General features: G+C 40.3%; 1 protein-coding gene across 1 annotated transcript in view; it reads left to right on the top strand.

The window, feature by feature from the left end:
* The window catches only part of ERCC6 (ERCC excision repair 6, chromatin remodeling factor), a 73,850-nt gene that overhangs the window by 16,289 nt on the left and 29,863 nt on the right, over positions 1 to 27,698 (top strand). Inside the window, 4 exon segments of the mRNA XM_007130488.4 lie at positions 2 to 76; positions 15,214 to 15,342; positions 20,247 to 20,405; positions 27,404 to 27,539. Of these exon segments, the coding sequence (XP_007130550.2) occupies positions 2 to 76; positions 15,214 to 15,342; positions 20,247 to 20,405; positions 27,404 to 27,539 (499 nt within the window).

The following is a 27,698-nucleotide window of genomic DNA, read 5'->3' as shown; positions in this document are numbered from 1 at the left end:
GAGGAGGAGGAGGAGGTCGGAAAGTAGTGAGATGCCGAGATGATGGAGATGAAGATTATTATAAGCAGCGGTTAAGGTCAGTCTCCAGGGATTGTACTGCTTGCTTTATCGTAGGTGGTAGGTTTATTAATAAATAAGAGTTCTAGTCTAGCGTAATATATTAGACCTCCGTTCATCCAAAAGTTGGACTTCCTGCAACCTTAGCCTGCTAGAACCATCAGAGCCCCTGAGTCCTTGATGGAGCTGACCCAAGATGCTTCTACTTCAGGGTCTTCATTGAGATTTGAGGGCAAGTCTAAGAAGAAAAGCTTAGGGGGAGGACTGGGCAAGAGGCATGCCTGGGACTAAAGCAGGAGCTGTGTGGCTTCACACGGAGAGTGGGTGCCCTCTCACAAGGGGCAGGGGCAGGAGGAGGTTGGTTTGTGTAGTGTATGTTGGGTGAAAGTAATTTTAGGAGACTTTCCTTCAAAAAAGAGCTGAAATTTAAGTTTTAGTGTATGAAAGAATAAGCTTGCTTTTCTAAATTCCTCCTTCCTTGTCTTGAAAAAGTAGTTCTCTACAGAATTTCAACAATACCGTGCCAGAAATGGGCTTCCTATGCCCAGCATACCCTTCCTGTGCCCTGTCTTTTTTTATGCTAGAGACTAACTTTGGCTTCTTATTTCCATGAATTTGTCAGTGTCTGATGTAAGTAAGCAAAAGGAAGGTGAACATGTTTGTTTGTGGAGTCCGCACTCCATGTTGCCACACGTTTTCTGAGTCAAGAAAACCAGTGTGTGTGCTGCAGTCTCCACCGTGTCCCATGGAGCATGACGTTGTGCGACTCAGGTCTCATGCCTTAGCTCATTAAGAGTGCTTCGAGACTCAAAGGGATGCGGGAATCTGCTTAACAGATTACTTTTTTAATACTTGCTCCCAGGGTGGCTTTTTTCCCCAGTCCTCAACAGTTTTTTCTTGTTTCTCAGTGTAGGGAGACCTAGTTTATTATAATTCTTGGAGCTTTCCACTGGCCTTTGCGAATGAAGATTGACCTGATATTCTTTTCTTCTGTTATTTAGAACTGCTGACGCCCTACATCCAGACTGCCACATACATCCTTTTAGAAGTAGATGCAGCATAGTTCTTTTCACCGATGATTTGAGTACCTGCAACCTAAGTCCAGGTCTTTAAGAGAGCTGTTACACTCTCACTGTGGTAGTACCTTATGCAGCAAGACAGAGTTGAGGAGTGGCTTAATGTTTGTCATTTCTCATTGTAACTTGCACATTTGATATCTGTAGAGTTGTCTGAACAGTGAGTGGCATCAGTCTTTTTCTTAACTATTGTAGAGAATTAATAAAAGTGTTAATCTCAACATATTGATTTTAAGTGGAGTGAATATTCTTCCCATTAAATTGAGTCAATATTAAATATATTTTAAGTATATCAGTATTTTGATCAAGAGCAATTATTTTGATTGAATTTTAAATACAGGTTTAGTTTAAATTCACGGCAATAAGTTTTTCTTAATAAGGTTGTAAAACTGTTATTTCCAAAGCCATATTAGAAGCCAGTTTTTTGCTCAAGTTATAGTAAAATCTCAAATGAATTTCAGAAATATCAATAACTGTAATTGCCACCAAAATACTATAGCTCTTAAAATTTTATAGCTACAGTTATTAAGGTAGATAATTGTTAAACTGCAGATATCCACATTGAAATGTTTATACTGCATCTCCTTTGGTACCCTTTGGATTGGGGGATGTTAAAAGAAAAGAAAATGCTCAGGATTGAGAAGCATATTAAGAATATTTTAGAACTGCCAGTCACTCTATACTTTGTTATTTCTTGTTGTTGATCTTTGTAGACAGAATGAAATTGTAATGGTATCCCCTTGAGTGAAGAAAAACACTAGGATTTCTTATCTTAGCAGTGGTTTTTTGATGGATAAGAAGATTAAAGCCCCATATAGTTTACAACATAGAAAATGAGTTTTTCCTAATGGTTAGAATTTAGGAATATGTACCCAAGGTAGGTACCTTTTGGACTTAAATATGTGTTGGTTATAGCCCTGTTAATTATTATGCTGTTTTGAACCCTTAGAAGTGAAAGTGGGTGACTCCTAGACATCTCACCCCTTTTATTCTCTCAACTTGGAGAGTCTTAGGTCTTTCATTAGCTCTAGATTAGTCCTAACTAGGTGTCTTTAGTTTTAGCTGACACTCAGTGGGAATTTCCTATCAGGCCTTTTCTACAGCTTAACGTTTTCTGCATCTGGATAGTAGGTGATCCTGCTTTCTCTGACTGAGCCCAAGACCTCAGATCATTCTTGGAAGTTTTAACCATCTTATAAAATGTCTGTGTATTTTGCCTTTCCAACATTTTTATCCTGCTTTCTTCTCTGTTCTGTTGCATTTGGAGGCTGTCTCCTCAATGGTGTTCCCTGATTTTCATACCTTTGGTAATGTACCGTGATGGATGGGCCACTTCTTAGAAGCAAATATTCTGTCGTTTCTTATTCATGTCAATGCTAACAGATCTTACAAAGCATCCATTATTTTTTATTTTAATTTTGGGGTGCTCACGTTTCCATTAGGGTATGGCTCTCAGTTGTGAGGTCTTCCTTAAAATCTATTGCTGCTTTAGAAAGCTAGGGTCTGGGAGCTCCAGGTGCCAAACACTTTACAGAAATAACACACGTTCAGTGTTGGGTGATATGTGTCCCTGGTGAGCCCAGAGTGGCCTAGAAGACCAGACATTTCATACGTGCACCTTTCCCCACCAGGTGATCAGAGATCTGCAATCCTGGTACCCTCAGGGTAGTTGGTTCATTTTCCAGTTGAGATGTGAGGTCAACTCCATTGCTTCATCTTTGCTCTCACTGCATGAATGCACATCTCCATTCTAGGACTGGCATCTAGGGGTTCCTGTGAGGAATATGCAGTCTTTTAGGGGACGTGGGCACAGATGGGACCTAACCAGTGTGCAGGGCGTAATGAAATCAGACTGAGGTATTTGGGGAAGATTTTGTGGAGGAGGTTCATCCCAGCACTGGGCCTGGTCTGTTGGGTCATTCAGATATGTTGATATGGACCTGAGGATGCAGGTTAAAAACTTGCCACATTTACCCCCGAACTTCAGGTGCATCACTGAACAGGAAAATACTTGCATTGCTTTGGGGGCACGTTGTTTCCTCAAGGATCTCGTTTGGATTGCTTTGGGTATTGGCCTGGTGGCCGTGGTCTGCAGAGAAGTCTGGTTGCTAAGCTGCCACTTCAGGACAGGGAAGGCACAAGCCCTTGCCTTTGCCAGCCAGCTCCCACCTTTGGCAGTGGTAATCTGTTTGGGGGAGACTGAGGCCTGTTTGGCTTCCCTGGGAAAGAGGACCGCAATCCGTTGGTGATGACTACCTTGGCACGGGGACAACAGGGGGAAGCAAGCAACATGCCAGCTGTTTGCCAACAGTGAGATATAAGGAACAAAAAATGTCACCAACTCTTGCCTCTTTCCCCAGCAGTGGACGTACTGCTTGGGTCAGACTTAGAGTGTAGGTCCGTTGACACCCCGAGTGAGAGGATGCACTTCCAAATAAGGTCTGTCTCCTGCTGGCATGACTAGGGAGAACATTTATAATTTTGCTTAAACCTATACTCTGAATCTCTCCTTTCTACTTCCATTTGCCAGCCATTATTGCTTAAGTTGCTAACCTAACAGCTGTATTTCCTTGGCAATGAGCATAGACTAAGGCAAAGATTCCCAGCCCATGGGCCGATAGTGCAGAATCACTGGGAGCTCCACTATTGGAGGTGCTGATTCAAAAAGTGTACGTGGGACTACCAGGTGGTAATTTAAAAAGGCTTTCCCAGGTGATTCTGATGCACTGGCAAGTTTGGGAACTACTTTGGAATATATAAATGGACTTTATATATTCTTTTCCTTTCTGAGGCTGTAAGTTTTGGCAGATTGAGTTTGTATATCATTTTCTCTAAACTTTTATGTACCCTGCACAATTGTGTTTACATAGGAGAGGGCCTGGGGGGGAGCTTTGGGGTCAATTTATTCAGCTCAGTGCTGTATATAATAGTTCATCGGGTTCTTATCAGGGTGTGTGCTTGAGAATCCCCAGGGGAGCACCTTTAGGGCTCAGCCTGGTGCAGCAGGAGCTGGGCACTGCACCTGGGCTTTGAGTTCCCACTAATTCTGAGGTGAGGTTGGTAGCATTCTACATTATCAGAGGCCCTTACGATGTTCCCATTTAGGAAACCTTTGAGGAGGTTGGAAAGAATTGTTGGTAAGGATGTTGGGGTTTGAGGATGTAATGCTCAACTCTAGCCCAAAGTTAGCTTGGTATTGCTGCTGGGATAAATCACACCCCCCCCATCCTCAATCAGTGGAACAGTAGAATTTAGAAACAGACTAGGCTCTTCAGTAGGTGGTGCCTGGGTCTCCTCAGATTATCTGGTACTTTGAGCCAGGCTGCTGAGATCACAGCCTGAAATGAATTTGAATTGGTACCTCCAGATAGTTTGAAGGCTTCCCATACCCTGCCCCTGACCTTTCACTTTTGATAATTCCTTGTTTTTTTATAGTGAAATTGTGATAATATTAAGATAGAAAAAACTACCTACACCTCTATTTTTTTATTTTTCTATATTTCATTCCAGCCTTTGATCCTATGCATATATATCTTTCAGTCGTTCTAATTATAGTAGGCTGCACAAACACTTTATCTTGGCCCTTTCAGGGTGATCAATTTGCCCATGATGTCACTGGTTAAGAGCTGAGATTTGAAGCCAGGACCGGGTTGTGTCAACAGCGGTTTCCTTTCACTTGTGGAATTGGGTGGAATGGGCAGTACCTATGTGTGGCCACATGGTGGTGCCAAGAATCAGGACATAGCTGCCCCTACCTCCCTGGGCTGGAGACCAAACCCCAGACCCAAGTCAGCTGGGTGAAGATTTGGGGAGATTGCTAGGGACTCTAGATCTGGTGTGGATGGGCATAGCATTTGCCTCATGGTGTGGTGTAACCCGCGTCTGTAGTCATGACACCGGTTGATGTAACTGGCTTCTAATACAGTTTTGTCGTTAGCGGTTTTTCTTTTCTTTTGCACCATTTTGAACTTTATTTACCGTGAATAACTTTGAGTTAAAAAAGGTCAGATGGCTCCATTCACTGTGTAAATCTTACAGAGTATCTTCTAAGCCTCGGTAAGGCTTAATCATCTGGGAAAATGGTATCTTTATCACTCTCTCCCTTGAGCATTGTGGCTTCTGTGGCCAGGGGCGAGTTGGATCCTGGTTTGGAGGGTTTAGCTGTATACATGCATAGTTCTAGGAGGGGAAGGCTGTCGGTATTTTCAGATGCCGAAATGAGTAAAGCTGAGGAGGATAAATGTTGAAAATAGTCTCTTGGATTTGAAATTTGGAGGCCCTGAGCAAGGGTGGTATCCGTGGGGGAGGGAGGAGGTTGTTATGAGAACTAAGATAGCTGACATTAGTGAATGCTTACAGCTTGGCAGTGCTTCACTTTATGTGGATCTATTGGCTTAGTCCTCACAGCGCCCTAGGAGATAGGAACCTGAGCCGAGAAAGCTGAAGTCATTTGCCCAGGATAGCAGCAAGTGGAGAAGCCGGTGGTTTGGGTCAGGAGGGAGTGGTCTGTCAGTGTGGACTGGTGCGGTGGGCTCAGAAAGCATGGCCTCGGTGATCACTTTCTCCTGTTGCTTGATGAGGACCAAGCCCACACTTTTGCAGGCCCCATTCCTTTGCTTGAAATGGCGCTAAAGGCCATGCCTCCTAGAACCACAGTCTCAGCTGCTCTGTCTCCATTTTATTGTCTTCACCGAGCCTCTTCCTCTTCCTTTTGCCTAGAGCCAATCCCTTTGCAGTGCGATTGTCCCATGTTTATCCTTCAGTTGCATCTTTGTTTGTGCTGCACACGGATTCAGGTCACACTTAGGCAAAGGCCAAATTATTGATACAGTGTAGAGCTTGATTTGCTTGTACCTGTAAAAAAAAAAAAAAACAAAAACGCAGATCATTTGATCTCTAAAAATCTGAATTTGGTAAAAATTTAATCTAGATTTGACCCGGAAACTAAGTATAATTATTTGAAGATTGTTCTTGTCATCAGTTTCTGGGAGTTGATTTCTTTCTCAAGAAATAAACTTGTGTTCTTGGGCTTCCCTGGTGGCGCAGTGGTTGAGAGCCCGCCTGCCGATGCGGGGGACGCGGGTTCGTGCCCCGGTCTGGGAGGATCCCGCATGCCGCGGAGCGGCTGGGCCCGTGAGCCATGGCCGCTGAGCCTGCGCGTCCGGAGCCTGTGCTCCGCAACGGGAGAGGCCACAGCAGAGGGAGGCCCGCGGAAGATCCCACATGCCGCGGAGCGGCTGGGCCCGTGAGCCATGGCCGCTGAGCCTGCGCGTCCGGAGCCTGTGCTCCGCAACGGGAGAGGCCACAACGGTGAGAGGCCCGCGTACCACCAAAAAAAAAAAAAACAAAAAACTTGTGTTCTTTTCTTCTTCTGGGACTGTATATTTTAAAGAGAGAAGAAAAAGTTAACTCCCTTAAGGACTTTTCTTAGAGAGCATCCTGGCTTCTTTTAAATGACGAAGCTAAGACACAAATGAAGACTAATTCTGCTCTGTGCTCTGCATACCTCATCCTCAGCTCCAGTGCATAATTGTCTGCATCAGTCTTAATTTACTCCGTGAGATCTGGACTCCTAACTGAGAGTATTTCATCTGCTCAGATGTGCCAATTAAGTCTACCAGATAGACCATAAAAAGGCAGATAAGAAAAGTAAAACACTGAGTATCTCAATTTAGCAAATTAGACTAATCTGTAAGGAATTCTTAGCTGTCTGAAATAGAAAACCTATTGCACTACAGAAATGCAAACTATATTAAATACCCAGCTAGATGCCTTGAGTATGTTTTTAAAAAATCAAATTGTACTCACTGTGCTTCTGTTGTAGAATTTTTTCATGGATATTGCAATAAGTGGAGAATGATCTTGAGACTGAAATTTCACCCTATATTAGAAATGATTTAACTGTATGATGTGTGACTTTTCCCTCACAATCACTACAGATCTTGGTGGCTCTTGCAACGTATAAATGAAAACAGAGCAATAAGGTCAGTTGTAAATTTCAAGCAGCAAAATACGTGACTTCCTTGAAATTTTGGAGAGGGCATGTTCATTTTATTAATATATAATCTCGGGCTACTAATATTTGATAATTCCCATTAATAGGTATATTTTGCCTTTTTTATAGGTTGGTATAGACATTTGAGTATAAGTGATACCTCCTTGTATTGCCTTTCGTTTTATCGTGCTTACAGATAACTGCGTTTTCTACAAATCGAAGGTGTGTGACACCCTGCCTTAAGCAAGTCTATCATTGCCATTTTTCCAATAACATTTGCTCACTTCATATCTTTGTGTCACATTTGTAATTCTCACAGTATTTCAAACATTTTCATTATTATATTTGTTATGGTGATCTGTGATCAGTGATCTTTGACGTTACTGCTGTGACTCACTGAAGGCTCAGATGATGGTTAGCGTTTTTTTGGCTAACCATTTTTTAATTAAGATATGTACATTGTTCTTTTAGACATAATGCTGTCGCACACTTAATAGACTACCGTATAGTGTAAACATAACTTTTATATGTACTGAGAAACGACAAAATTCATGTGACTAGCTTTATTGCAATATTTGCTTTGTTGCGGTGGTCTGGAACCGAACCTGTGATATCTCCAAGATACGCCTGTATATCGGTTTGTCTGGTATTAAGTGTATCTTACGTGTTTGTTCAGCCCAGATTACCTGTAGTCAAAAGAATTACTAAGCTGATTTTACTGTTACTTGGAAAAGTTGGCAGGTGTCCAGTGAAGAGTGAGTTTTGACCCACTCTGCACAGTAGCGAGGTGGGGAAGGAATCATGTTATTGTACAAAAACGAAGACCATCTTTCCTCTCCTCAGACTTTTAGCACTGATGTTTTTTGAGACAAATTTGAATTGAAGTTTTAGAATTTGATTTGCTCTTGTACAGTTGTTTTCATTTTTTTGTGTAGCATTTCATTTTCATTGTATAGCATTTAAAGAGGTGATTATTGACCTTTTGGCTGGTACTATGGGAAAGGGGGTGAATTTCGGAAGTTTGAAAATGCTTTTTGAGAGGCAAGATTATGCAGTTAGGAGCACAGACTCCGGGTTAGAATCTTCACATTAGTGATCTTGAGCAGGCTGCTTTACCTGTCCCTGCCTACCTTTCTTTAATTGTGAAAAAGGGATTAAGAATAGTATCTGTCACATAGGGTTGTAAGGATTAAATTATTTAATACATATAAATACTTAAAACAGTGCCCAGCACACAGTGAGCATCGGTAGCTATTAGTTGTTATTATTACTTAGAGTTTGTTTTCTGCCTCGAAATTTAAAAAATGTATACATAATATGTATGTATATATAATTTCAAAACACAGCTTGTCCAGAGCTAGCCAGTGTTACTTAAGGAGGTATTATATGGCATAGGGGGTAGAAATCACAGGCCATGGCGTCAGAATGCCACAGTCTCCCCTAATAACTATGAGGTCTTGTATAGCTCCCCATTTGTATATGGGGATCTTAGCAGTACCTTCTTCAAGGGTGATATGAGGATTACAAAAGGTAATACATCTAAGATATTTGGCAAATGTCAGACACTCAACAAATAGTAGCTACTCTTGTTATTTGCATGCCCACTAGGTAAAACATTTACTACAAAGATTCCATCAAGCCAGTAAGAGGGTCTGTGAGAATCGGGAGGAAGAGCTTATATAAATATTGGTATGTATGAAGACGTGACGTTCTTCCAAGGTAAAAAGCACTTTAACAATTGTATGTAATATGCATAGGCAACTCATTAGCTGTTGTAAACTTAGTTTTGTTTGATGTTAGGCTTTTCTTACCTCTCATACATTTTTTATTAGTATGATTAAGGTCCACTTAGTGGTAGAATATCTATATGACTATAAGTACATTATCAGTAATTGTTTGGGGAGAAATAAAAAATTATTTCCCCTTTGAACGTACTAGGGGTCACTAGACATCTGCCCAGGGGGCATTCTTCCAGCCTCACAGCCTGCTTATTGGTTCTGAATGTGGATAGGTCAAGATTACACTTTGGTTCCTCACAGTTTTCTCTGTTCTGAGGTCAGTGTTCCAGATGCTTCTCTTGTGCCTTATAAGGCTTAGTTTCCACATTCCTTGCTGTACTAGGTGTGTAGGACATTGTGCCTAGAGTGACCATGATACTCTTGATCTTGACTGATAGTACAGGTGCAGTAGCATGATGGCCTTCTAGACTTGGGGGCTGCACTTAACTCCTGCCTGCCCAAGATTGCGATTCCAAGTGTTTTGACGTTTGTTACTATTTATTCACGTTTAACCTACTATTAACTAAAATTTCTCAATTTTACTTTTTTGTGTAATCTCCTGCCAATAATTATAAGATAGTATCTGACATGTATGTAGTGTTAAAAAAATAGCTTCCAAAGGGTATAGTATACATATTATCTCATTTAGTCCTATAAGGACCTATTATTTGGCTCACTGGGTGGTCGAGGAGACAAATACAGTGGTGTTAAATGATGTTTCTAAAGTTCGGACCTCCCCTTACTAGTTATGGACCTGCATCTGGTTTTCCCTTCTCAGTGGGCATCTTAAATCTGTGTTTTTTGCTGGGTTCTGCTCTAATGGCTGCCCCTGGAGTCTGAGGGACTATAGGAGTTAGAAAACCTCCCAGTGAATAACCCACTCACCTCGTTTTATTTGGTTGCAGCTGTGACTATTATATGTATGGATTAAAGAAAAAGATGAAAGTGGGAACACTAGAAACATTTTTTCCTTTCTAGTAATGTAAATATAGGGCTAGTTAAACTTCTTTTTTCCTCTGCTAGAAGATGAAGTTTTCATAAAAAGTTGAACCTTTTGCTCAGCCTTTCCCTCCTGGTCCTAGGGAGGCTTGGACCCAAACTCAGGACTCTTGATTTCTTCCAATCAGCTGGTGTGCAAAAACCAGTCTTGTTGCAAAGTGAATCCCCTGGGAAACCCCCCAAAACAGACATCAGGGCTTGAAAATAACTTACAAAATTTTTGTCATTCAACGTAGTGAGCTTACCCTCCTCTCCTTTTTTTTCCTCCTTATAAAATTCTAAATTAAACACCTGGCTTTGCAGTCACCCTTTGCCAGGCCTCATTCTTTGCAGTGGGCCCAGCCACATTTAGGCAGTGGCTACAGCTCGGAGTAGTACTTTAAAGTCACATATGTAGAAGGGGTAGGAAATGCAGCAGGAGGCAGGCCATAAAGGAGGTAGAACAGGTCGTTTCTTGAACCCATTTCTGAGGGACCCACTTTGACCGTTTTCAAGCCATACTTCTCTACCCCTGGGGTCTTCCTCATCCCTAGCCCAGTTCAGAACCTCGTTCATTCATTCCCTCAGCATTTATTGAGCGTCTCGTGAGGTGGGCATTATACTAGTCTCTAAAGATACGAAAATGACTGAGACAGTCTCTGACCTCAAGTGGCTCCCAGTCTAATGGGGGAGACAGATACGGATTTCAAAAGATGCTAACACTCTGGTAGATGCTAGCGTTCTAGTGGAGACGTCAGGGGTGCTCAGGTGCCGTGGTGTTGGGAAGGCACCTACCTGGAGGATGGGACGCCTAACTGGCCGGTCAGGGACGGCTTCTTCCAGAGGTGCTACTCGGACGGAGCTCTGAAGGGTCCACAGGTGTGTGGGGGAGGGAGGTTGGGGACAGTATGGGGCATGCACATGCACAGAGAGGAGGCTCTGAATTTCAGTACAGTGGCAGCTAGCTGTTTTTCTGCCCCAGCATTTTGAACATCCTTGAAATGCTGGAAATTCTCCTTCGAAAATAAATTAACTTCTCAGGTGTATTCTAAGGGTTCCATCGACAAGGCGTGCCAGTAGGTTACAACTGAAGGACATATGTTTCTGGTGCAGTTCAGCTGACTGTGCAGCATTACTAGCAGTCTGGCCCTGGGTCTGAGTTGCTTCTGACAGATCATTATTGCAGTATCAGCCCCAGGTCCCACAGCCTGGGCTGATTTCTCATTCCTGTGTGAGTGTGGCGAAGCCAAGGAGCATTTGCCCTGCCTGCATCTGATTGGAATTGTAAGTTTATGTTTATTACTGGGTTCTCTTCTGAGTAGCTGCCAGCGGAGTCGGCAGCGGGCTGACTACGGCAGTCGCGTGGGGAGTTGGAAACCCTGCCAGAGAACACCAGGCCCGCTTGGTTTTATGTGGCTGCAGCTGTGACTCTTACATGTGTGGCTCTTTTAAAACGAGAGGAAAGAAAACATGAAAAAGTTATTTCTTTAACAAAAATGTAATATTGGACTATTTCCCCCCCCCACACTTTTAAAATCTGTTATCTAGCTTATTTGTCGAAACAACAGAATTTAGACATTTCGAGATTTTTAAGATTTTTTAAGATTTTTAAGATTTCAGATCACTGGGGTCCAGATCTTAATTTTGACCTGCCCCCAACCAGTTTTAGGTCATTCTGTAGCTATCTTTTTGTTACTGTTGTATTAAACGTGGTCATACTTCATGACAATTTACTGTTTACAAATCTGTTATAGAACTTTTAAATTGAGATATTCCAGCAGATACCTTCTGATGACTAGGTGTCTTTACTCATGGTGATCATGCTATTCACAGTCATTTACTGAGCATCCATTTGACAGACTATCATAGTTTTTACATGTTCAGGAGTTCTGTCAAGCATTTGTGGTGCGTTGTGTTATCATATGCAGATTGTATTGGACTATATGTTGCCTCTGTTTCTTCCTCTGTAAGTGAACATTATAGTTCACTCAGGGTTGTGTGAGGATTTCATTAAGTAGATATTATATATAATAACATATTAATTCATTAAGCACCTATTATATTCTAGGCTCGTGCTAAGTGCTTTATATGTGGCACCTCATTTAATTCTCCCCTAAATCCAGTGAAGTAGTTGCTGCTGTTCCCCCATCTCAGAGTCGAGGAAACTTAGATGCTAAAGAGGTTAAGTTGCTTGCTGAGGGCTAAAGTGCTAATACATGGCAGTAGAATTTGACTCTAGACTGTCTGAGTCTGAGGGTTTGGGCCCGTGCTCATTGCATATGTCAGACCCGCTTTATTCATCCCCCTTTACACCTGCTGGCTGGACAGGTCGCTTGGCCTGCCAGGCTGTAGGACCAGTGAGTTAAGCACACTAAAGAGGGCAATTTTAGACCCTGGTAGCATCTGGGATGGGAAAGGCATCTGTTTCTCTCAGAGTTCAGGTGAATCTGGCCCTCCTCCACCCCCCTAGTGTGCCACGTGGTACTTCTTGTCAACCAGCACTTGGTGCTGCCCTGCTTCAGCGTGCGCAGGTTAGACGGTCAGGTCTCTTGGCTGTAAACCACATGAGGAATTACTGCTTGATATACCAGGAGAATCTCTTAGCCTGAGCCACACATGCATGTGGTTTTATAACCCTGGTACTCTCTGTCTTTAATATGTGTATATGATTCTACTGGGGCGATTTGTCTTTACAATGATACGAATACTTGTAGGCAATAATGATTTTTTCCCACCACCTTTAGTCATCTCTTAGCCAAACTGAATAAGCATTTGTCTCTTTTCATCTTTCTTTACAAAGTGGAAGGCACTGGAATGCAGTCATTTCTGTAGTGGCTTATGTGGTTTCCTAGGTGCTGTGTGTTCTGTGGTGACATGATGCCTGTATGTTTTAGAAGGGAGGGAGGAGGAGGAAGCTGAAAATCTGTTGAAACAGAGTGATGCGGTGGGAAATTTAACAGCCACAAAGACTAACTGGCTAAGTCTAAGGCAATAGCTATCATTTATCAATGAAGGGTAATGTGTGGTACTCTTGTATGTAAGATATTTCACAACCTCATTGTGTCAAACTTGTTAAGGAAGGATCTTCTGTTTTTCTTTTCCTTCCTGTAAAATTATTTTTGAGTAGTTGTGCAATGAAGTATTCTTAAGTGACTGTGATAGGTTTTGTGATTTTTCCACAAAATTTGTATTATCCACAAATTCTCTAAAAACAGTTATCTTTTAATATGCAGGTGTTTGGTTCTGAGCTCTGATAGTAAGAATTTGGGTACTGAGGACTGTCTCATTATCTGAAATTGCCTGCTTGCTAAATTTCAGATAGTGAGAAGCAGGAATTCAGATATGTACATTAGGAAAATGTTTATACATCATTTTGGTTTCTAAGTTCCAATGGTATGGGTTACCTTTATACCAGGGTTTCTCAACTTTGACACTATTGACGTTTGAGACCAGATAACATTTTGCTGTGGAGGACTGTCTTGGACATTGTAGGATGTTTAGCAGCATCCCGGCCTCTACCTGCTAGATGCTAATAGTGTTTCTCCCCTCCCCCCAGCAGTTGTAACAACCAGTTATGTCTGCAGACATTGTCAAGTTACCCTGGGGTGGGGGTGAGGGGGTTGCCCTCGGAGGATGGCCAGATTGCCCCCTGTTGAGAATCACTGCACTTACCTAAATTTGTAGATAATGTGGAACTCAGAAGAGTAGTAGAGACTATCATAGCCACTTAGAGGTACTTCATTTCATCAATTGCATAGTGATTTTAAGGAAGAAAAATACAAATAAAAGGGAGAAAGAGATCACCTTTAAAAGTTAAGCACAAAAAGTCCATTAAATTTTTCCCAAAAAAAGACTGTCACATATTAAACCTTATGGTTATGTGACAGCTGTTTCCTTAGACTTGGCCATATACTGTCTCTTTCGTTGGCTGTTCTCTGGAAATCACCAGCACCGCTTATTTATAGGTTTCTCTTAGTGCCCTGCGAAGCAGTTTCAAATCACCAACCAATTCTTCCTTACTGATCCTCAGCTAGCCCTTCCTTTCCTTACTCTGAAGAGCTGAAATTTTCAACAAGACCAGAATTTATCAGAGGACGTGCTTTAAAGGTCCTCCAGCATCTAGTGGTGCACGGGGCTGTGTTTGGCCTCTGTGCTGGTTTGGTGGTTGGTGCTGGAAAACATACCATTCCTCCAGCTGGGCAGCGTGTGCAGTATTATCCTTCCATGTTCTCCTTTACCTTCCCTCACTCTTTCTCTATTACTCCTGCATAGTCAGTGGCAGAGAAGTGCCTTCTTACTGTGTTGCTGTTCTCATTCCCTTCCTGTGAGCTGTTTACTTGGAAGGCATTTATCTGTGTTATTGTTTTATTTCATTTCCACCATTTTGTGAAATTCAAAGTGTCAGTTGCATGCATACTGAAAAAAGCCATCCTTTTATTATGGAAGTGACTAGAATATGAGGCTGTTGACTTTTTTTTTTCCACTTGTGACCCCAGTGTCCATTATAGTTATATAGATGCAAAATTAGTCTGGCTAAATGGCTGCACCTTCCCAGCAGCCTTGCTGTATTGCTAATACTTTCAGATCTTTAGACGTTTCTTTTGTTATGCATACATGGCGTCACCCTTCTGAAATATAAATGTTCATCTTATTTCGTATCTGAAAAGCATCATATAACTAAATTTATAACTTAGGTTTTATTTAGTGGACACATTTTTTTCTCAGTGGTATAATTATCAGTACTTTATATTGTTGATGCCTCCCCTTAATTAAGTAATCAATATGTGAATCTGATATATAGTAATTTTGACCAAAAATTTGCTTTATGTTCAAGATGTTGTGCTGTTTTATGCTATGACCATCATATCTTTAGCACAGAAATAGTAATTATAAATAAAATTTATTTTTTCTTACGTTGTCATTTTGGAGCTATGACGTTTAGTATCTATAAATTTAGTTATATTGCAATTTTCACTGACTCTTTTCTAGAATTAAGTTCATATATCTTGGGAACTAGCAGAGAAATTTTCCCTTTAGGGTATGCCAGGAGAGGAGCAAGTAGTTTTGATAATGAAATGAGACCTTACAGGAATATTTCTAGAGCAGCTATAATAATTCAAATGAGAATTGAATTGAGGAGGAAGGAAAAGAGAATCAGTTGGTTTTTTTTTTTTCCTTTGAATATCAGTGTTTTGGGTAATGATGGCAGCAGAAAGCTAAAAGACTGTTCTATTTTGTCTGTTTTTTTCCTGTGTATTACTTAGAACTATCTATTTTAACGTGGTTTGGAACCAAAATAATGGAAATATGATTTTTGTTTTCACGGTAGGAGATGGAATAAACTGAGACTGCAGGACAAAGAGAAGAGTTTGAGGCTTGAAGATGATTCTGAGGAAAGTGATGCCGAATTTGACGAAGGTTTTAAAATGCCGGGCTTTCTGTTCAAAAAGCTTTTTAAGTATGTGCCATGTATTCCTTCCTTTACATTTGTCATCAAGCCATTGTGTACAGATTAATATTTTAGGAACTACATAGTACTTACCTGTGGGCCCTTAAGGTACTTGCAGCAATTTATTGCAAACACAGATACTGTCAAATGAAATTTTAGCCACATGCTGTTCATTAAAATTAGATGGTAATAAATTGACTAAAGTGCGCATTGGGTATGTTTATAAACTGATGAATCTATGTGGACCTGTCTCAGCAGACTAAAAGTTACACATTTAAAAGCTATCTACATTGAGTTCTTTTTTTGTTGCTGTTCCTAGCAATTTTAAGGGGCCAAACCTCTAACTTCTAAATCAGATTAATTAAGAAGAGTTGCTTATTAAAATCAATATTGGGGAGGTTTTTACTTCTATATTGAAATAAAAAACTGTGTAGAGATTATTTTTCTGAGTGTCCTATACTGTACCTAAGGGTATAATACTTTTGAGCTGACCAAATGTCTATCTAAATATTTCCTGTAGATGTTATTCTGATATCAAAAGAGAAGATATAGGCAAACACCTTCAGGGTTGAGTTGCTGTTTGAAACTGACTATGTGTCATATGTGAAGTGGCCCAGGGATGCAGATAACCGAATGCCCTGTGATAGATGCGTGCCTATAGCCTACAAGGTCCAGGCGAGTCTCCGTGATGAATGTAAATACTGAGCCACGTTTTCAATCTGAGTCCTCCTGGGATTTACTAAACAAGGTGCTTTAGGAAGGCTTCCTCGATGCGTATAGGAAGTTAAAGCATTAAATAGCTTCTTTCTGTCTCTTGTATCATCACTTGGTAGTTGGGTGCAGGATGTAAACTTCTTTCTTTGAGAAGGTTATGTTTAATCTCCTTCATAGATTCAGCTGTCAGCCATGCCCTAAACTTGTGCAAGATGTCTACTTAGAAAGAGCATGCTTTTTATATTTCCTCTCAAAGAGCTTTTATTATAGTTTTAATTTTTCTTCTGGGTTGGAGGGGACAAAGGGAGTGGTTATTTTATCCCACTAAACATAATAGGAAAGGTGAATCCTAAATATGTGAACTATCTTGGTTGGGTTGCTGTACTGGACAGAAGAACTGTAAAGAAGTTCAAACCTGAATCTCTAGTAGTTTTTGTAGATGTTTTATAGCCTGGGGAGGTGGCTACTGTGTTTATTGCTTCTCCCAAATGAAAATTTAACTGTGGAAAGGTAAATAAAGATAATATTTATTGGCAACTCCTTTCATCTTCTCTAAAGTGACTGCTTATTAAGAAACACGCCAAATAGTATCAGTGTTATACTAGCAAAAGGAATACCCAGATTATAGATTAAATTGGTTTAACAAAGACAGGATACTTCTACATGAGTATTAAGTGATTTGGCAAATATCCTCAAGAATCAAGTTGAATGGGCATTTTTGTATAAATGTGGTATTTTCTAGCAAACGAATTTCACAGTTAATAGAACCAAACTTGGCTTACTAGGAGTATGTAGGATTTAGTGTATTGACTATTAACCTTATTGTAGTTAACATAAATGCACGTTTTTTAAAAAAAAATTTGTCTTAATTGCACATTCCTGGAAAGTATTTTGTTGTTTTCATTTTTCATCTCTCAAAAACAGGATTTTAAATACTTCATAAATGTTATGAAACTTCTGTTTCTTTTATTCTGCTACATGAAAAAAATGTAATAGGATTGGTAGAGTCTCCATTTTTCTTTTATGATTAAGTTTTAGCCAGGCCAATTTAATTTTAAGCTGTAGATCTATTTTTACTGTACTTACCACACTCTGTGGAATTAAATTAACAGGGTATATTTGTACACAAGGGAGTCAGCAGGTACAGTTATCTATTTAAGTGCTGTTGTCTGCAAGATCATGGTTAACTTTTAAAATTCTGTTTTGAAAGTTTACCCGGAAAATGTATTTGACTGTGTGATTTAGCAATCAGATGACAAAATTCAATCTTTCAACTTTACTTTTAGCCACACTAGTAAATGCAATCTTGGGTTAATGTGACAATGCCAAGATATACCAATTATCTGTGGTTATTTTGTGATGCTTCAGTCTCATGGGGGAAGCAGAGTACAGTAATTTCTTTACTCTTACACAGTAGTTTGTAAAAATCTTTTAACTTTTCCTAAAGAGTAATTTTTATGTCTTCAAAGGTTCTGAAAACTGAATTCCGTAGCCTGCTTTCATTTAAAGTATGTAATTGTTTTACAGTGTTTATTATTAGGAAATTAAAGCAACAAAACCTGAGTCAGTTGGTGATACTGCTGGAACCAGAACCCAGACCCCCTAACTCCTCATCCAGTGATACATGCCTACCAATCAGTGTGCTCGTGCAGCCTGAGGGCCTTCATGGAAAGAGAGAGCCTCTCTTCACCATCTTTATACAACGTCCCCAGCTGTGGTTGGGGATTTCCATGTAGTGATGTGACTTACAGGGCTGCCTGGTAGATATTTTTCCTGAAGTGATTTCTTTAGTGTTGTTCATCATCTTACATGCACAATCATATACTGTTTGAACGCCCTTGGAAATTACATCTGTAGATGAGGAAACACCTAGCACAGTGTCTCTGCCTCTCGTGGGTCACCTAGAATCCAGATGTCCTAACTCCCTCTGGGATACCGTGCTGGTCACCGGTTTTTATTCCTTTCATGATTTCTCGAGTGTCCCTCTCTTGATTCCTTAAGTTGATTGGCCCCAAACAGAGAGAGAGAGGGGTTTGGACCCGTGTTGGGTGGAGGCAGTGTTGTATAGTGGGAAAACACTGGAATGGCCACTGGGAGATTTTGGCCCCTACTCTGCCCGGAGGAGCTGGTCCCATAATTGTTCTGTACCTCAGTAAAAGGAGGCTGATTTGACTGGAATTTAGTGATTCTGAACGTACATCAGTTTTTTGGGGAGGTTTTTGGACTACATCTTTTTCCATAGCTGAGATTAGTCCAATGTAAGCAGTTCACGACCAACTTTTATTTTTAGATCAGGATTTTTCATTCTCAGCACAACTGACATTTTGGGCTGAATAATTCTTTGTTGGAGGGACTATTCTGTGCATTGTAGGATGTTTAGCAGCATCTCTGGCCTCTACCCACTAGATTACATTTGCACTTTCCCAGTTGTAACAACCAAAAATGTCTCTAGGTATTGTCCAATGTCCCCTAGGGAGCAAAATACCCTCTTTACCCCCCATTTACCCCCATCCCTGGTTGAGAACTGCTGGTCAAGATTATCTCCAAAGTGGAATCGCTTTGGAGTCAGAGGTTCTGGATTTCAGTTCTGACTTGCTCATTTTTTTTCTAGCAGTGTGACCTTTAGCAAGTTACTTCACCTCTCTGTGCCTTCCTTTCCTAACTATAAAATGGGCTGATCCTCTTTGTGTGGGCTGGTTGTGAGGTTGTATCCAAACCTCACCTGGCCAGGTGCCTCCCCAACAGTAGGCCCCTTAAATGGTTGGTAGCCTTTATTTTCTGATTATATACCACGTGTGAAATAGAATTTGTCCTTCATCCCAAATTAAATGATCTTTTATCCATAGTAGACTTCACTGTGTTTGGATTTTAAATCCTCTCGTCCAGGGTACATATTGAGTGTGTATATTATAATTAGCAAACTTAAGCAGCAAAATTCTCATTCAAAGTTTTCCTTGTATGATAGATAATAATGGCAACAGCTAGAGTCAGACTTTTGGAATTGATTTGCAGAATACTGGGGGAAAGTTAATTATGACATACTTACTAAGGGAAAAGTAAATAAAACTAGTTTAACAGGGACTGAAATCCACAATGAGATTTTAGGTAGACATATCACATACCAAAGAGTAAAAAACATTTGGGCAGTAAAACAACAACAAAACCACCTTCTTTTAAGGTGGGCAGCTCACTAGCCTTGGTATTTTCTTTCAAAAACAAAAAAATTCTTTAGCTTTCATTGTCTTTTAAGTGTTTTTTGCTTTAGATTTTTTTTACTTGGCATATAATTTTCATACCATTCCATAGTGTTAAATCTTTCACTCTCAAAAATGCTTTTTGCATTATTCCTTTTTTAACTTCATTTTTAGATTATTGATTAGACATACCATTGATGGAGAAGGGCAAATACCAACTCTTTTTTTGTTTTTAGAAGGGAATATATTATTGCTCTTTGACCTGTACTCCTTATTTAAGATTTTAATAGCTCTGACCTTTTTGTATCTATGATAAAGTCCCTGAATCAAGTTCTACTTTAAAATATTAAAAGACCTTTTGTATTGTTGAGTCTTTAAACTTTTTTTTTTTGCATCTGCTAGTAATATGACAGAATCATATGTTATGTACTAATTTTGTGAGCAGCCCTATTATTCAGACTTGTTTATGGCCTTAAAATTTAATTTAATTTTTCCTATAAAAAGATAATATGATTCCCAAGTGACTTTTCAACAGTGTATACTGTAAATTGTAGTGTTCTCTGTCCTGCTTTTTGAAGCTGTTCAGATGGAAAAAGTAAATGTTAGTGCATCTTTTCATAGAAAAATTATTGGAACTTTGTATAACTAAAAATATTTGCAGTTTTTTCCAGAAGGATATTGAATAAAAGATAATAAGTTTATGCTTGTTTACCAAGCTATTTCTAATGTTGAAAAAGAAATGAAATAGCCTCTAATTACCCTATCTATCAGTTTAATTAGAAATGTGTTAATGTTCTGTAAAGAAAAATTTGTGATTTTTATGCCTAGATAATCAAAAATGTATGACCTTATAAATATAATACTCATGTAAAACACACATCCGGCATGTTTCTCTGACTGGTACTAGAACCTCGCTAAATGATTAATTCATGAGTACTTTCTGTTATGATCTGTATTATCCACCATTTGCCATTTTCTTTTTCTTGTTGGTGTTTGTTGTTGTAGGTACCAGCAGACAGGTGTTAGGTGGCTGTGGGAATTGCACTGCCAGCAGGCAGGAGGAATTCTGGGAGACGAAATGGGATTGGGCAAGACCATCCAGATAATTGCCTTCTTGGCAGGTCTGAGCTACAGCAAGATCAGGACTCGTGGTTCAAATTACAGGCAAGTGCTCCTCTGCAGACTGTCAGTCTGTGGAGCTCAATTAATATTTCATCAGATGTATTGCTGTGGAGGAGGGTCTTGTGAATTATTGATGACATTTCAATTACAATATTCCTTTAATTCTTTTAGTGGGGGACATCAAAGGAAAATTTTTACGAGACAATGGAGCTGTAGGGCAGGAGAAATTAAACATGTAACACTTTTAATGAATTCCAGGCATTGATGCTTCATTTTGCAGATGAGCCCCACTAGATATTTTGGGTCAATACAGTGTCTAAGGTTAGCTTCTACAAATGGATTGTTTACAAACTCAGTTATGTTAATATCAGTAGTTTACACAATATGGAATTTTAAATTAGACATAATACCTTTAGTTCCACTTATTAAATTTTACATTAAAATATTTGTTCTGGCAGGAGACCGGGTGAGCATTACAGTAAGTACAAAGTCTATTCATGGGGAAAGTTGAAGCTTTGGAGAATTTCCTTTATAATCGTTACGCGTGATAGCTTTTATAGATAGTGCTTTTTTTTTCTAATGAAGCTACATATTTGTCTGCTCACTATGCTTTCTGCTTCCTCTCCTAGTCTTTAATAATTTTATGTAAATTCTAAAGCCAAAGCCTAAGTGACTGTAAAATGATACAAAAATATTTTTAGGTTGTAATCTTTATTCTCTTTAGGAATGTAAATAAACTATTAAAACTTTAATATTCTGAAAGAATAAGCATTTAAACTACATTTGTTCTGTGTGGTAGGACTAGAAATAGTTTATCTTGAAATCCAGTAAGCTTTTCCGTATTTAAGCTGTAAATTGACTTTTTATGTCAGTCAGTATTGGTAAAAATAATGCTAGGTAAAAATTACGTGAGATCTTTAATCTTGAGCCCAGGTGATCCAAGATCTCCTTGGATTCCAACAGGCTGACCTAATGAGTACCAACAAGATACTTACCAGGTAGGTGCTTGTGTCCTGGAAACCTCAGGGCACTCACAAGGTGTGATTTGGCGATCCCTTTAAAAGAGTGTCAGTGTGCCTGAAGGCGGCAACAGCAGAGAGTTACTGCGCCACACGCTGGTTCATCGTCAGAGAAATGTTTACGAGAGAGCCAGATATGAACCATAAACTATTGAGTAAATAACTTTTTAAAAAATCTTCAAAGTCTATCGCTTTGCTTTTATTCCTTACTCTTTTCATTAATTTAGCAGATCAACACTTACCAGGAACAGTACTGAAGTTTTAGAATATTTTAGAAATACTTATATAGCTGTAGGAAGGGAAAAATGTATTTGGAGATTTTTAAATACTGAATGTTCCGTTGTTACAAGGAAGTTGTGTTGAAGCAGAGTTTTTTCTTCAGATATTGGAATTCTGTTACATTTCATGTGAAAACATTCCATCCCAGTGGAAAAGTCAGAGTTGAAAATGGGCATTTAGTGTTTTCTTATCTATGTATGTCATTAGTTCACCATTTAAAAAATGCTTTCTCTGTTCTAAATAAGCTCTTTGGTTGGCTTGGCTCTGCACCTCTTGTTTTTTTTGTTTTGTTTTTGTTTTTGTTAACTAGAATGCCCTAAGCTGCCCTCGATAGTTTCTAAGACTGTCTTTCTTTCCTTAAATGATTTCTGGGATTTTCTTATCTCCCATCTCTTTTCTTCCCTTCCTATTACAATGAAACTTGTGTGGAGTCTAATATGCTGGGCCTAGGAAACCTAAAGTCATCCCTGCAGTGTAGTTTTGGTCAAAAAATTAAAACATGCTCTCTCGAGTGATGACAATCCTACTAGGAGTGAAGTGAGGGCTAATAATGAGCAGCAGCTGTAATCAATTAACTATCAATGCGCATCTCCTCTTTTCCATAATGAAATAGTGTGGCATGTTGGATTATAGCCCAGATCGTCTTTATTAAAATAGTATTGGTAGAAGTGGCTTCCCAGAATGCAGTTATATATCAGCCAAGCAACTGAGCTCTTTATGAGTAGAGGTGTGTGGAGGAGCTTGGTCCCTTCCACATGCATGTGCCAGAGCAAATTGTATGACATTTTTCTCACAATTTCGTAATATGTCCTCCTCTGAAACTAGATGAACTCGGAGTCCTCCTCTGTGTTTATGTCCTAAAGAAAAATAGCCAGATGAATAGTCAAAACTGAGTTCTGCATGAGCCAGCATTGCTTCATGGGCTATGTACATTTCCTCTGACCTCTTGCAAGCTGTAGATTTTGGGGCCCTAATTTGAGATGGTCTTAGTGTTGTAATTTTAAGGTCAACGATCCCTGAAACCATGGAAGTCTCTGGGATACCAGGAAGGAATTTCCTGGTAAAAGAAGTTTTTAATTTTTGTTTCTTTAATGTGTTTTATAAAAAGAGGGAAAAGCATATTTACATTTACATGTGGTTAATAAACATCTATACTAGTTGTTGTGTTCCCAGTGCATATGGTATACCCTACCTTCTTTTCACTTTGCCATTCATATTATAATGATAGGCCCCCTGAATTTTGTGATGGAGGGGAAATAAATTATTTACCTTTCAAACTTCAGTTAATACTTTGAAGTCTTGGATATCATTTAGGAAATTCCTAGTTACAAATAAATGGCCTGAAAAAGTTAATAAACTTTCAAAGGTAAATGTTTTTACTTTGTAATTCCTGGTAAGTTCAAGGCTATGAATGGCAGATTTCCATCCTGCAGGTTGAAATATTTGATCATGGAGCCATTGGCTTGTCGTAAACTCATTAGGTAATCAGTGATAATCAGAGATGAAAAGAATTGTAGCCAGTTTGGTAATTGATGCTAATCACTCTAGTACATTTAGCCATTTCTTACACACATCTCACGGGATTGAGGGCTGGGGAAGGGTGGTGCAGTTGAAGTGACTGTTAATGGGTTTGATTGCCCCTCCTGTGGTTCAGGGACATCTAGATCTGCTCCTAGATTCCCACTCTGTGTGAAAACCTCTGTAATCTTCTAATAGACAGGGTGGCAGAAATTAAAGGGCATAATAATGCCAGTTAGATGTTCAGCCAGAATAAAATATTGGCCTTAAATGACATCGTAGCAGTTGGCAGAGAGCGTGTTATAAAAAGAGCAAAAATACTATATAACCTACAAAAGCATATGTACGTATTTATGTTTATTTGAAAGTGAATTTGTTTTTAAATATTTTAGATGGGTTTTGATTGGTTGTTTCCTAATCCCTGCTAAGTGCATATTGATGATAACTCTCTTTAATTCCCCTTGGAGGATATAAAGAAGTTGGTGCATTTAATCCTTTTAGAAAGGAATATTGTCAAGGAAGGGGCCAGGGCAGAGTCATGCTCTCCCCAGGGAGTTTGAGGGGGCTCTTGCATGGGCCCTGCCCTTGGGGAGGGGCAGAGCATGGCTTGGGAATTCTTCAGGAAGTGTCAGCACCTGGCTTCTTGCAATCTGAGCCCATGCTGTGGAGCAGAGGGGGCAGGGGCAGTGACTGTAGCTGGAGGTTGGGAGGATTTAGTGGGTGGAGGCATTTTGTTACATTGGAGTATTATAAGGGTAAGCCTCATTTAGGCTGTGGCTTGTTTTTACACTAGAACGACAAGGTATTTTTCAGTTGTGCAGATTATTTTTAATATTTCAAGTACTGTGTGATTTACTCTAGTTTACAAAAAATTTTAAGTTCAGGAATCATTTATTGAACTGTAACAAGAAAATAAAAATCACCCAGGATCCCCTAACTCAGAAATAATCTCTCTTTTTTTTTTTTTTGAAAACATCTTTATTGGAGTATAACTGTTTTACAATGGTGTGTTACTTTCTGCTTTATAACAAAGTGAATCAGTTCTACATATACACATGTTCCCCAGAAATAATCTCTTTTAACGTTTCAGTACAATTTATTCCAACCTTTAAAAAAAGTTTTCATTTAATAAAGCCAGTATTTATTCATTACCTCCTGTGGTCTAGACATTGAGATCATTTGAAGAAGAGGCTGTCCCTGTACCCTGAAGGACCTTAGGAAGGATCTAGCAAACAATTACAATAAGGGTGATATGCGTTATGACAGGGTTAATGTGGGGTCCTAACTAGTGTGGACGCACCAAGGAAGGGTCCTTGACCTACCTGGAGAGAAAGGGACGGGAAGGGAAGAAGCTGCGGGCTGATGGACAGGTGGCTAGGAGAAGAGGGCAAGAAAGGGACAAGATGAAGACTAAGAGGTCAGAGGAGTATGCAGTTTGTAGGAACTGAAGACGGTGCTGGTGGGGGAGTGCTGAACCACCGGGCCAGTGTCGGGGTGGGGGCCCTGAGAGAGGAGAGGCTGAAGAGGTGGGCTGAGGTCAGATCCTCCTGGTCTCATATGCCAGGGTGAGGTGTTTGGACTGTTTCGAGAGCAGGGGACAAACATGAAAAGGCTCTTAAGCAAAGGGATGAGGTGTTCAGATTTTGCTTTCTTGAAATGATCGTCCTACAAAGTGCAGTAACCCAGGTAAGAGATGATAGTGGCCAGAAGTGGAGTGTTAACAGTGTAGATGGGGAGACAGGGTAACTTTGAGAGGGATTTAGGAGGTAGATGTGACATGAACTCAGTACAGGTTGGATACAGTGGAGAACAGGAGAGGGGCAGAGGCCCGGATTTCCAATTGGGGTACCTGGAGAATGGGTGACGGTTCTTTCCATTGGATTAGGAAACATGGTAGGAGGGCCAGGTGGGGAGAGGATGACGTGTGGTGCCGTGGGGACATCTGAGTGGAGAGATCAGCCGGCAGTTGGACATCCAGGCATATGGTACTTTGGAGTTCAGGAAGGAGATTGGGGCTGGGGACCTAGATGGGCATCATCAGTGCAGTGACTGTAATTGAAACTGGGAGTTAATGAGATAGCATGGGGAAAGTGTGTGCAGTGGATCTAGCTTCAGATATTCAGTATCCTCGTTGGGCAGAAAAAGGTAGGGGGCGGAGAATGACAGTTTAAAAGGTGCCAGTGACTCTGCTTCAGGATGAGTGAGAAGGTAGGCCATGTGGGGCTCCAGTGTCCTTTGTCAGTCTTGGCTCCCAGTTGCCTCTGGTGGCATGAGCTGAGTGTGAGTCTAGTGTTGAAGAGATTCCCATAGTTAGTCTGACTTTGCCTAGTTTTCATTTCATTGATACCCATCTCCCAGCAGGACTGAGGATGAAGCAACTCCAGTAGTAGGAACATTGATGTAGCGGGGGTATGGGCTCAGACAAGAAAAGGGACACCTGTTCCGTGGTAACAGGAGGGAAGGAAGGCAGGATGGTACTGATTCAGTCAGGTGCCTACGGTGTACAGTGGATCAGGATATTTTGACTTCAGGTAAAAAAATCCTGGCCTCAAATTGGGCTAAATGTTCACATACCTACAGAGGGGGTAGGTTGTAGACACAGCATGATCAGAAGCAGCCCAGTGATGTCATCAGGGGCCCGGGTTCTCCTGATGCCAATTCTTCTTGTGGTCATAAGATCTCCTTGCACTGTATTTCCTCATTCACCTGCAGCAGGAGAGACCAAGAGAGGAAACTCTCCCCGACCTAGAGTGTAAGTCCTTCCTTAACCGTGAGCAAGCCAGTCTTCCCACGCCCCTCAGTGGACTGGTGATTGTCGCCAGGGCAACACTGTGCTGACAGGCCACAGACAAGCTATGATTCTGGCTTCTTCCTCTCTTCGCCATAGCCAGACAGTGATCAGAGTCCCATCGAGCACATGTCTGGGAAGGAAGAGGGGATACCTGCACAAAATTGTGTTTCTGTTCGGAAGGAGAGAGGGGAGATGTGGATGTTGAGAGAGGGGGCCATGACCAGTTTACTGCCTTCCTATGTGTAAGTGAATTGGGGTGATTCCATAAGTAATTTGGTTTTTAAAAAGACTTACGAGCATCTTCCAGATTTTAAATATTCTTCAAAGACGATTTTAATGGTTATATTATATTCCATCTTATTTAACAAACCCTAATAGTATTTACTGTATTCTGTTCTAAGCACTTTATAGATGTTGATTTAATCTTCATATAAATGGTATGATCACTACTGTTATTATTTTAAGATGAAAAGCTGAGGTTCCGTTAGTGTGTGCAGAGCTGGGATTCAGACCCAGGCAGTGCTCCTAACCATCAGCCTGTGCTGTAGTAAAGATGGTTTATTCAGCCCTTCTCTTATTTACAGATGTTCAGGCAGCGCCCACTTTTTCCACAGTATAAATAATGCTACAGTATGTATCGCAGTACACAAATGTTTGTCTTGGGATCGCTTGGTCAACATGCAACTCTTGTTAAAGCTCTTGCTACGTAGTGCTTAGCTGCTTTACACAAGAACTGAGCAGCTTGTCTTCCGTTCGCCTGGGCTTTCTGGGAGAAACGGGCGCTGTGATGCTCACCCACTTGTTTTTTATCACGTGGAGAAGAGAGCAGCACCGTGTAGTGGAAGAGCAAGCTGCAGCAATCAGAAGACCGACTTGAGGCATTGCTCCATCTCCTGGTAACCATGAGGCCTCGGGCATACCAGCCTTCAGCGGCCCTGAACACTGCAGGATTTCTGTCCTGCTTGCTTCCTGAGGCTGTGAGATTGATTGAAATCTTGTGGGTGAAAACTCTTGGTAGACTGTAAAGCTTCAGACCAATTGAAGACACTTGTGTTCACTTAGGTTAAGATATACTGTATAATGCCTTCACTAATCTGGAAGAAGAGAGAAAAGTATTTTTGTTAGGTAATTTTTGTTTGATTTTTTTTTTTTTTTTTACTTTACTATAGACATTATCTTTTGATGTGTAGTAGGTGATGTTTCCTCTTAATACCTGCACTCACTAACTGATGAATGGGGTTGTAGAGATTTCACTTGGTGAGTTTTATCCTCAATAGCTTTTTCTTTAAAGAAAATATCAGTAAATTTCCAAAGCTAGGATTTTCTTTTTTGAGCTGTTAAGTTTTTGTTTGTTCTTTTTTGTTTTTTGGCAGTTGATCATCCATATGCTATCCTTCATGGTTGTCTTTTCTTCTTGGACATTTTGGGTGCAGGTTCGAGGGGTTGGGTCCGACTATAATTGTCTGTCCGACGACAGTGATGCATCAGTGGGTGAAGGAATTTCACACGTGGTGGCCTCCATTCAGAGTGGCAGTTCTGCACGAAACTGGGTCCTTTACCCACAAAAAGGTAACATTACAGTACTTCAGAATCTTTTTGCTTGTTTTAAAGCCCTCTATTTTACGTAATTGTTTTTGCTTTGATCCATTTATTTATTAAGTGTATTATGTTCCTGTGTTTCTTTCTTGCATTTAAACTTATTGTTATTGATTTAATTTAGAGCTCTGT

Source organism: Physeter macrocephalus, chromosome 20 (genome assembly GCF_002837175.3).
Source record: "Physeter macrocephalus isolate SW-GA chromosome 20, ASM283717v5, whole genome shotgun sequence".
Lineage (NCBI taxonomy): Eukaryota > Metazoa > Chordata > Mammalia > Artiodactyla > Physeteridae > Physeter > Physeter macrocephalus.
This window is presented reverse-complemented; position numbering and strand designations above follow the sequence as displayed.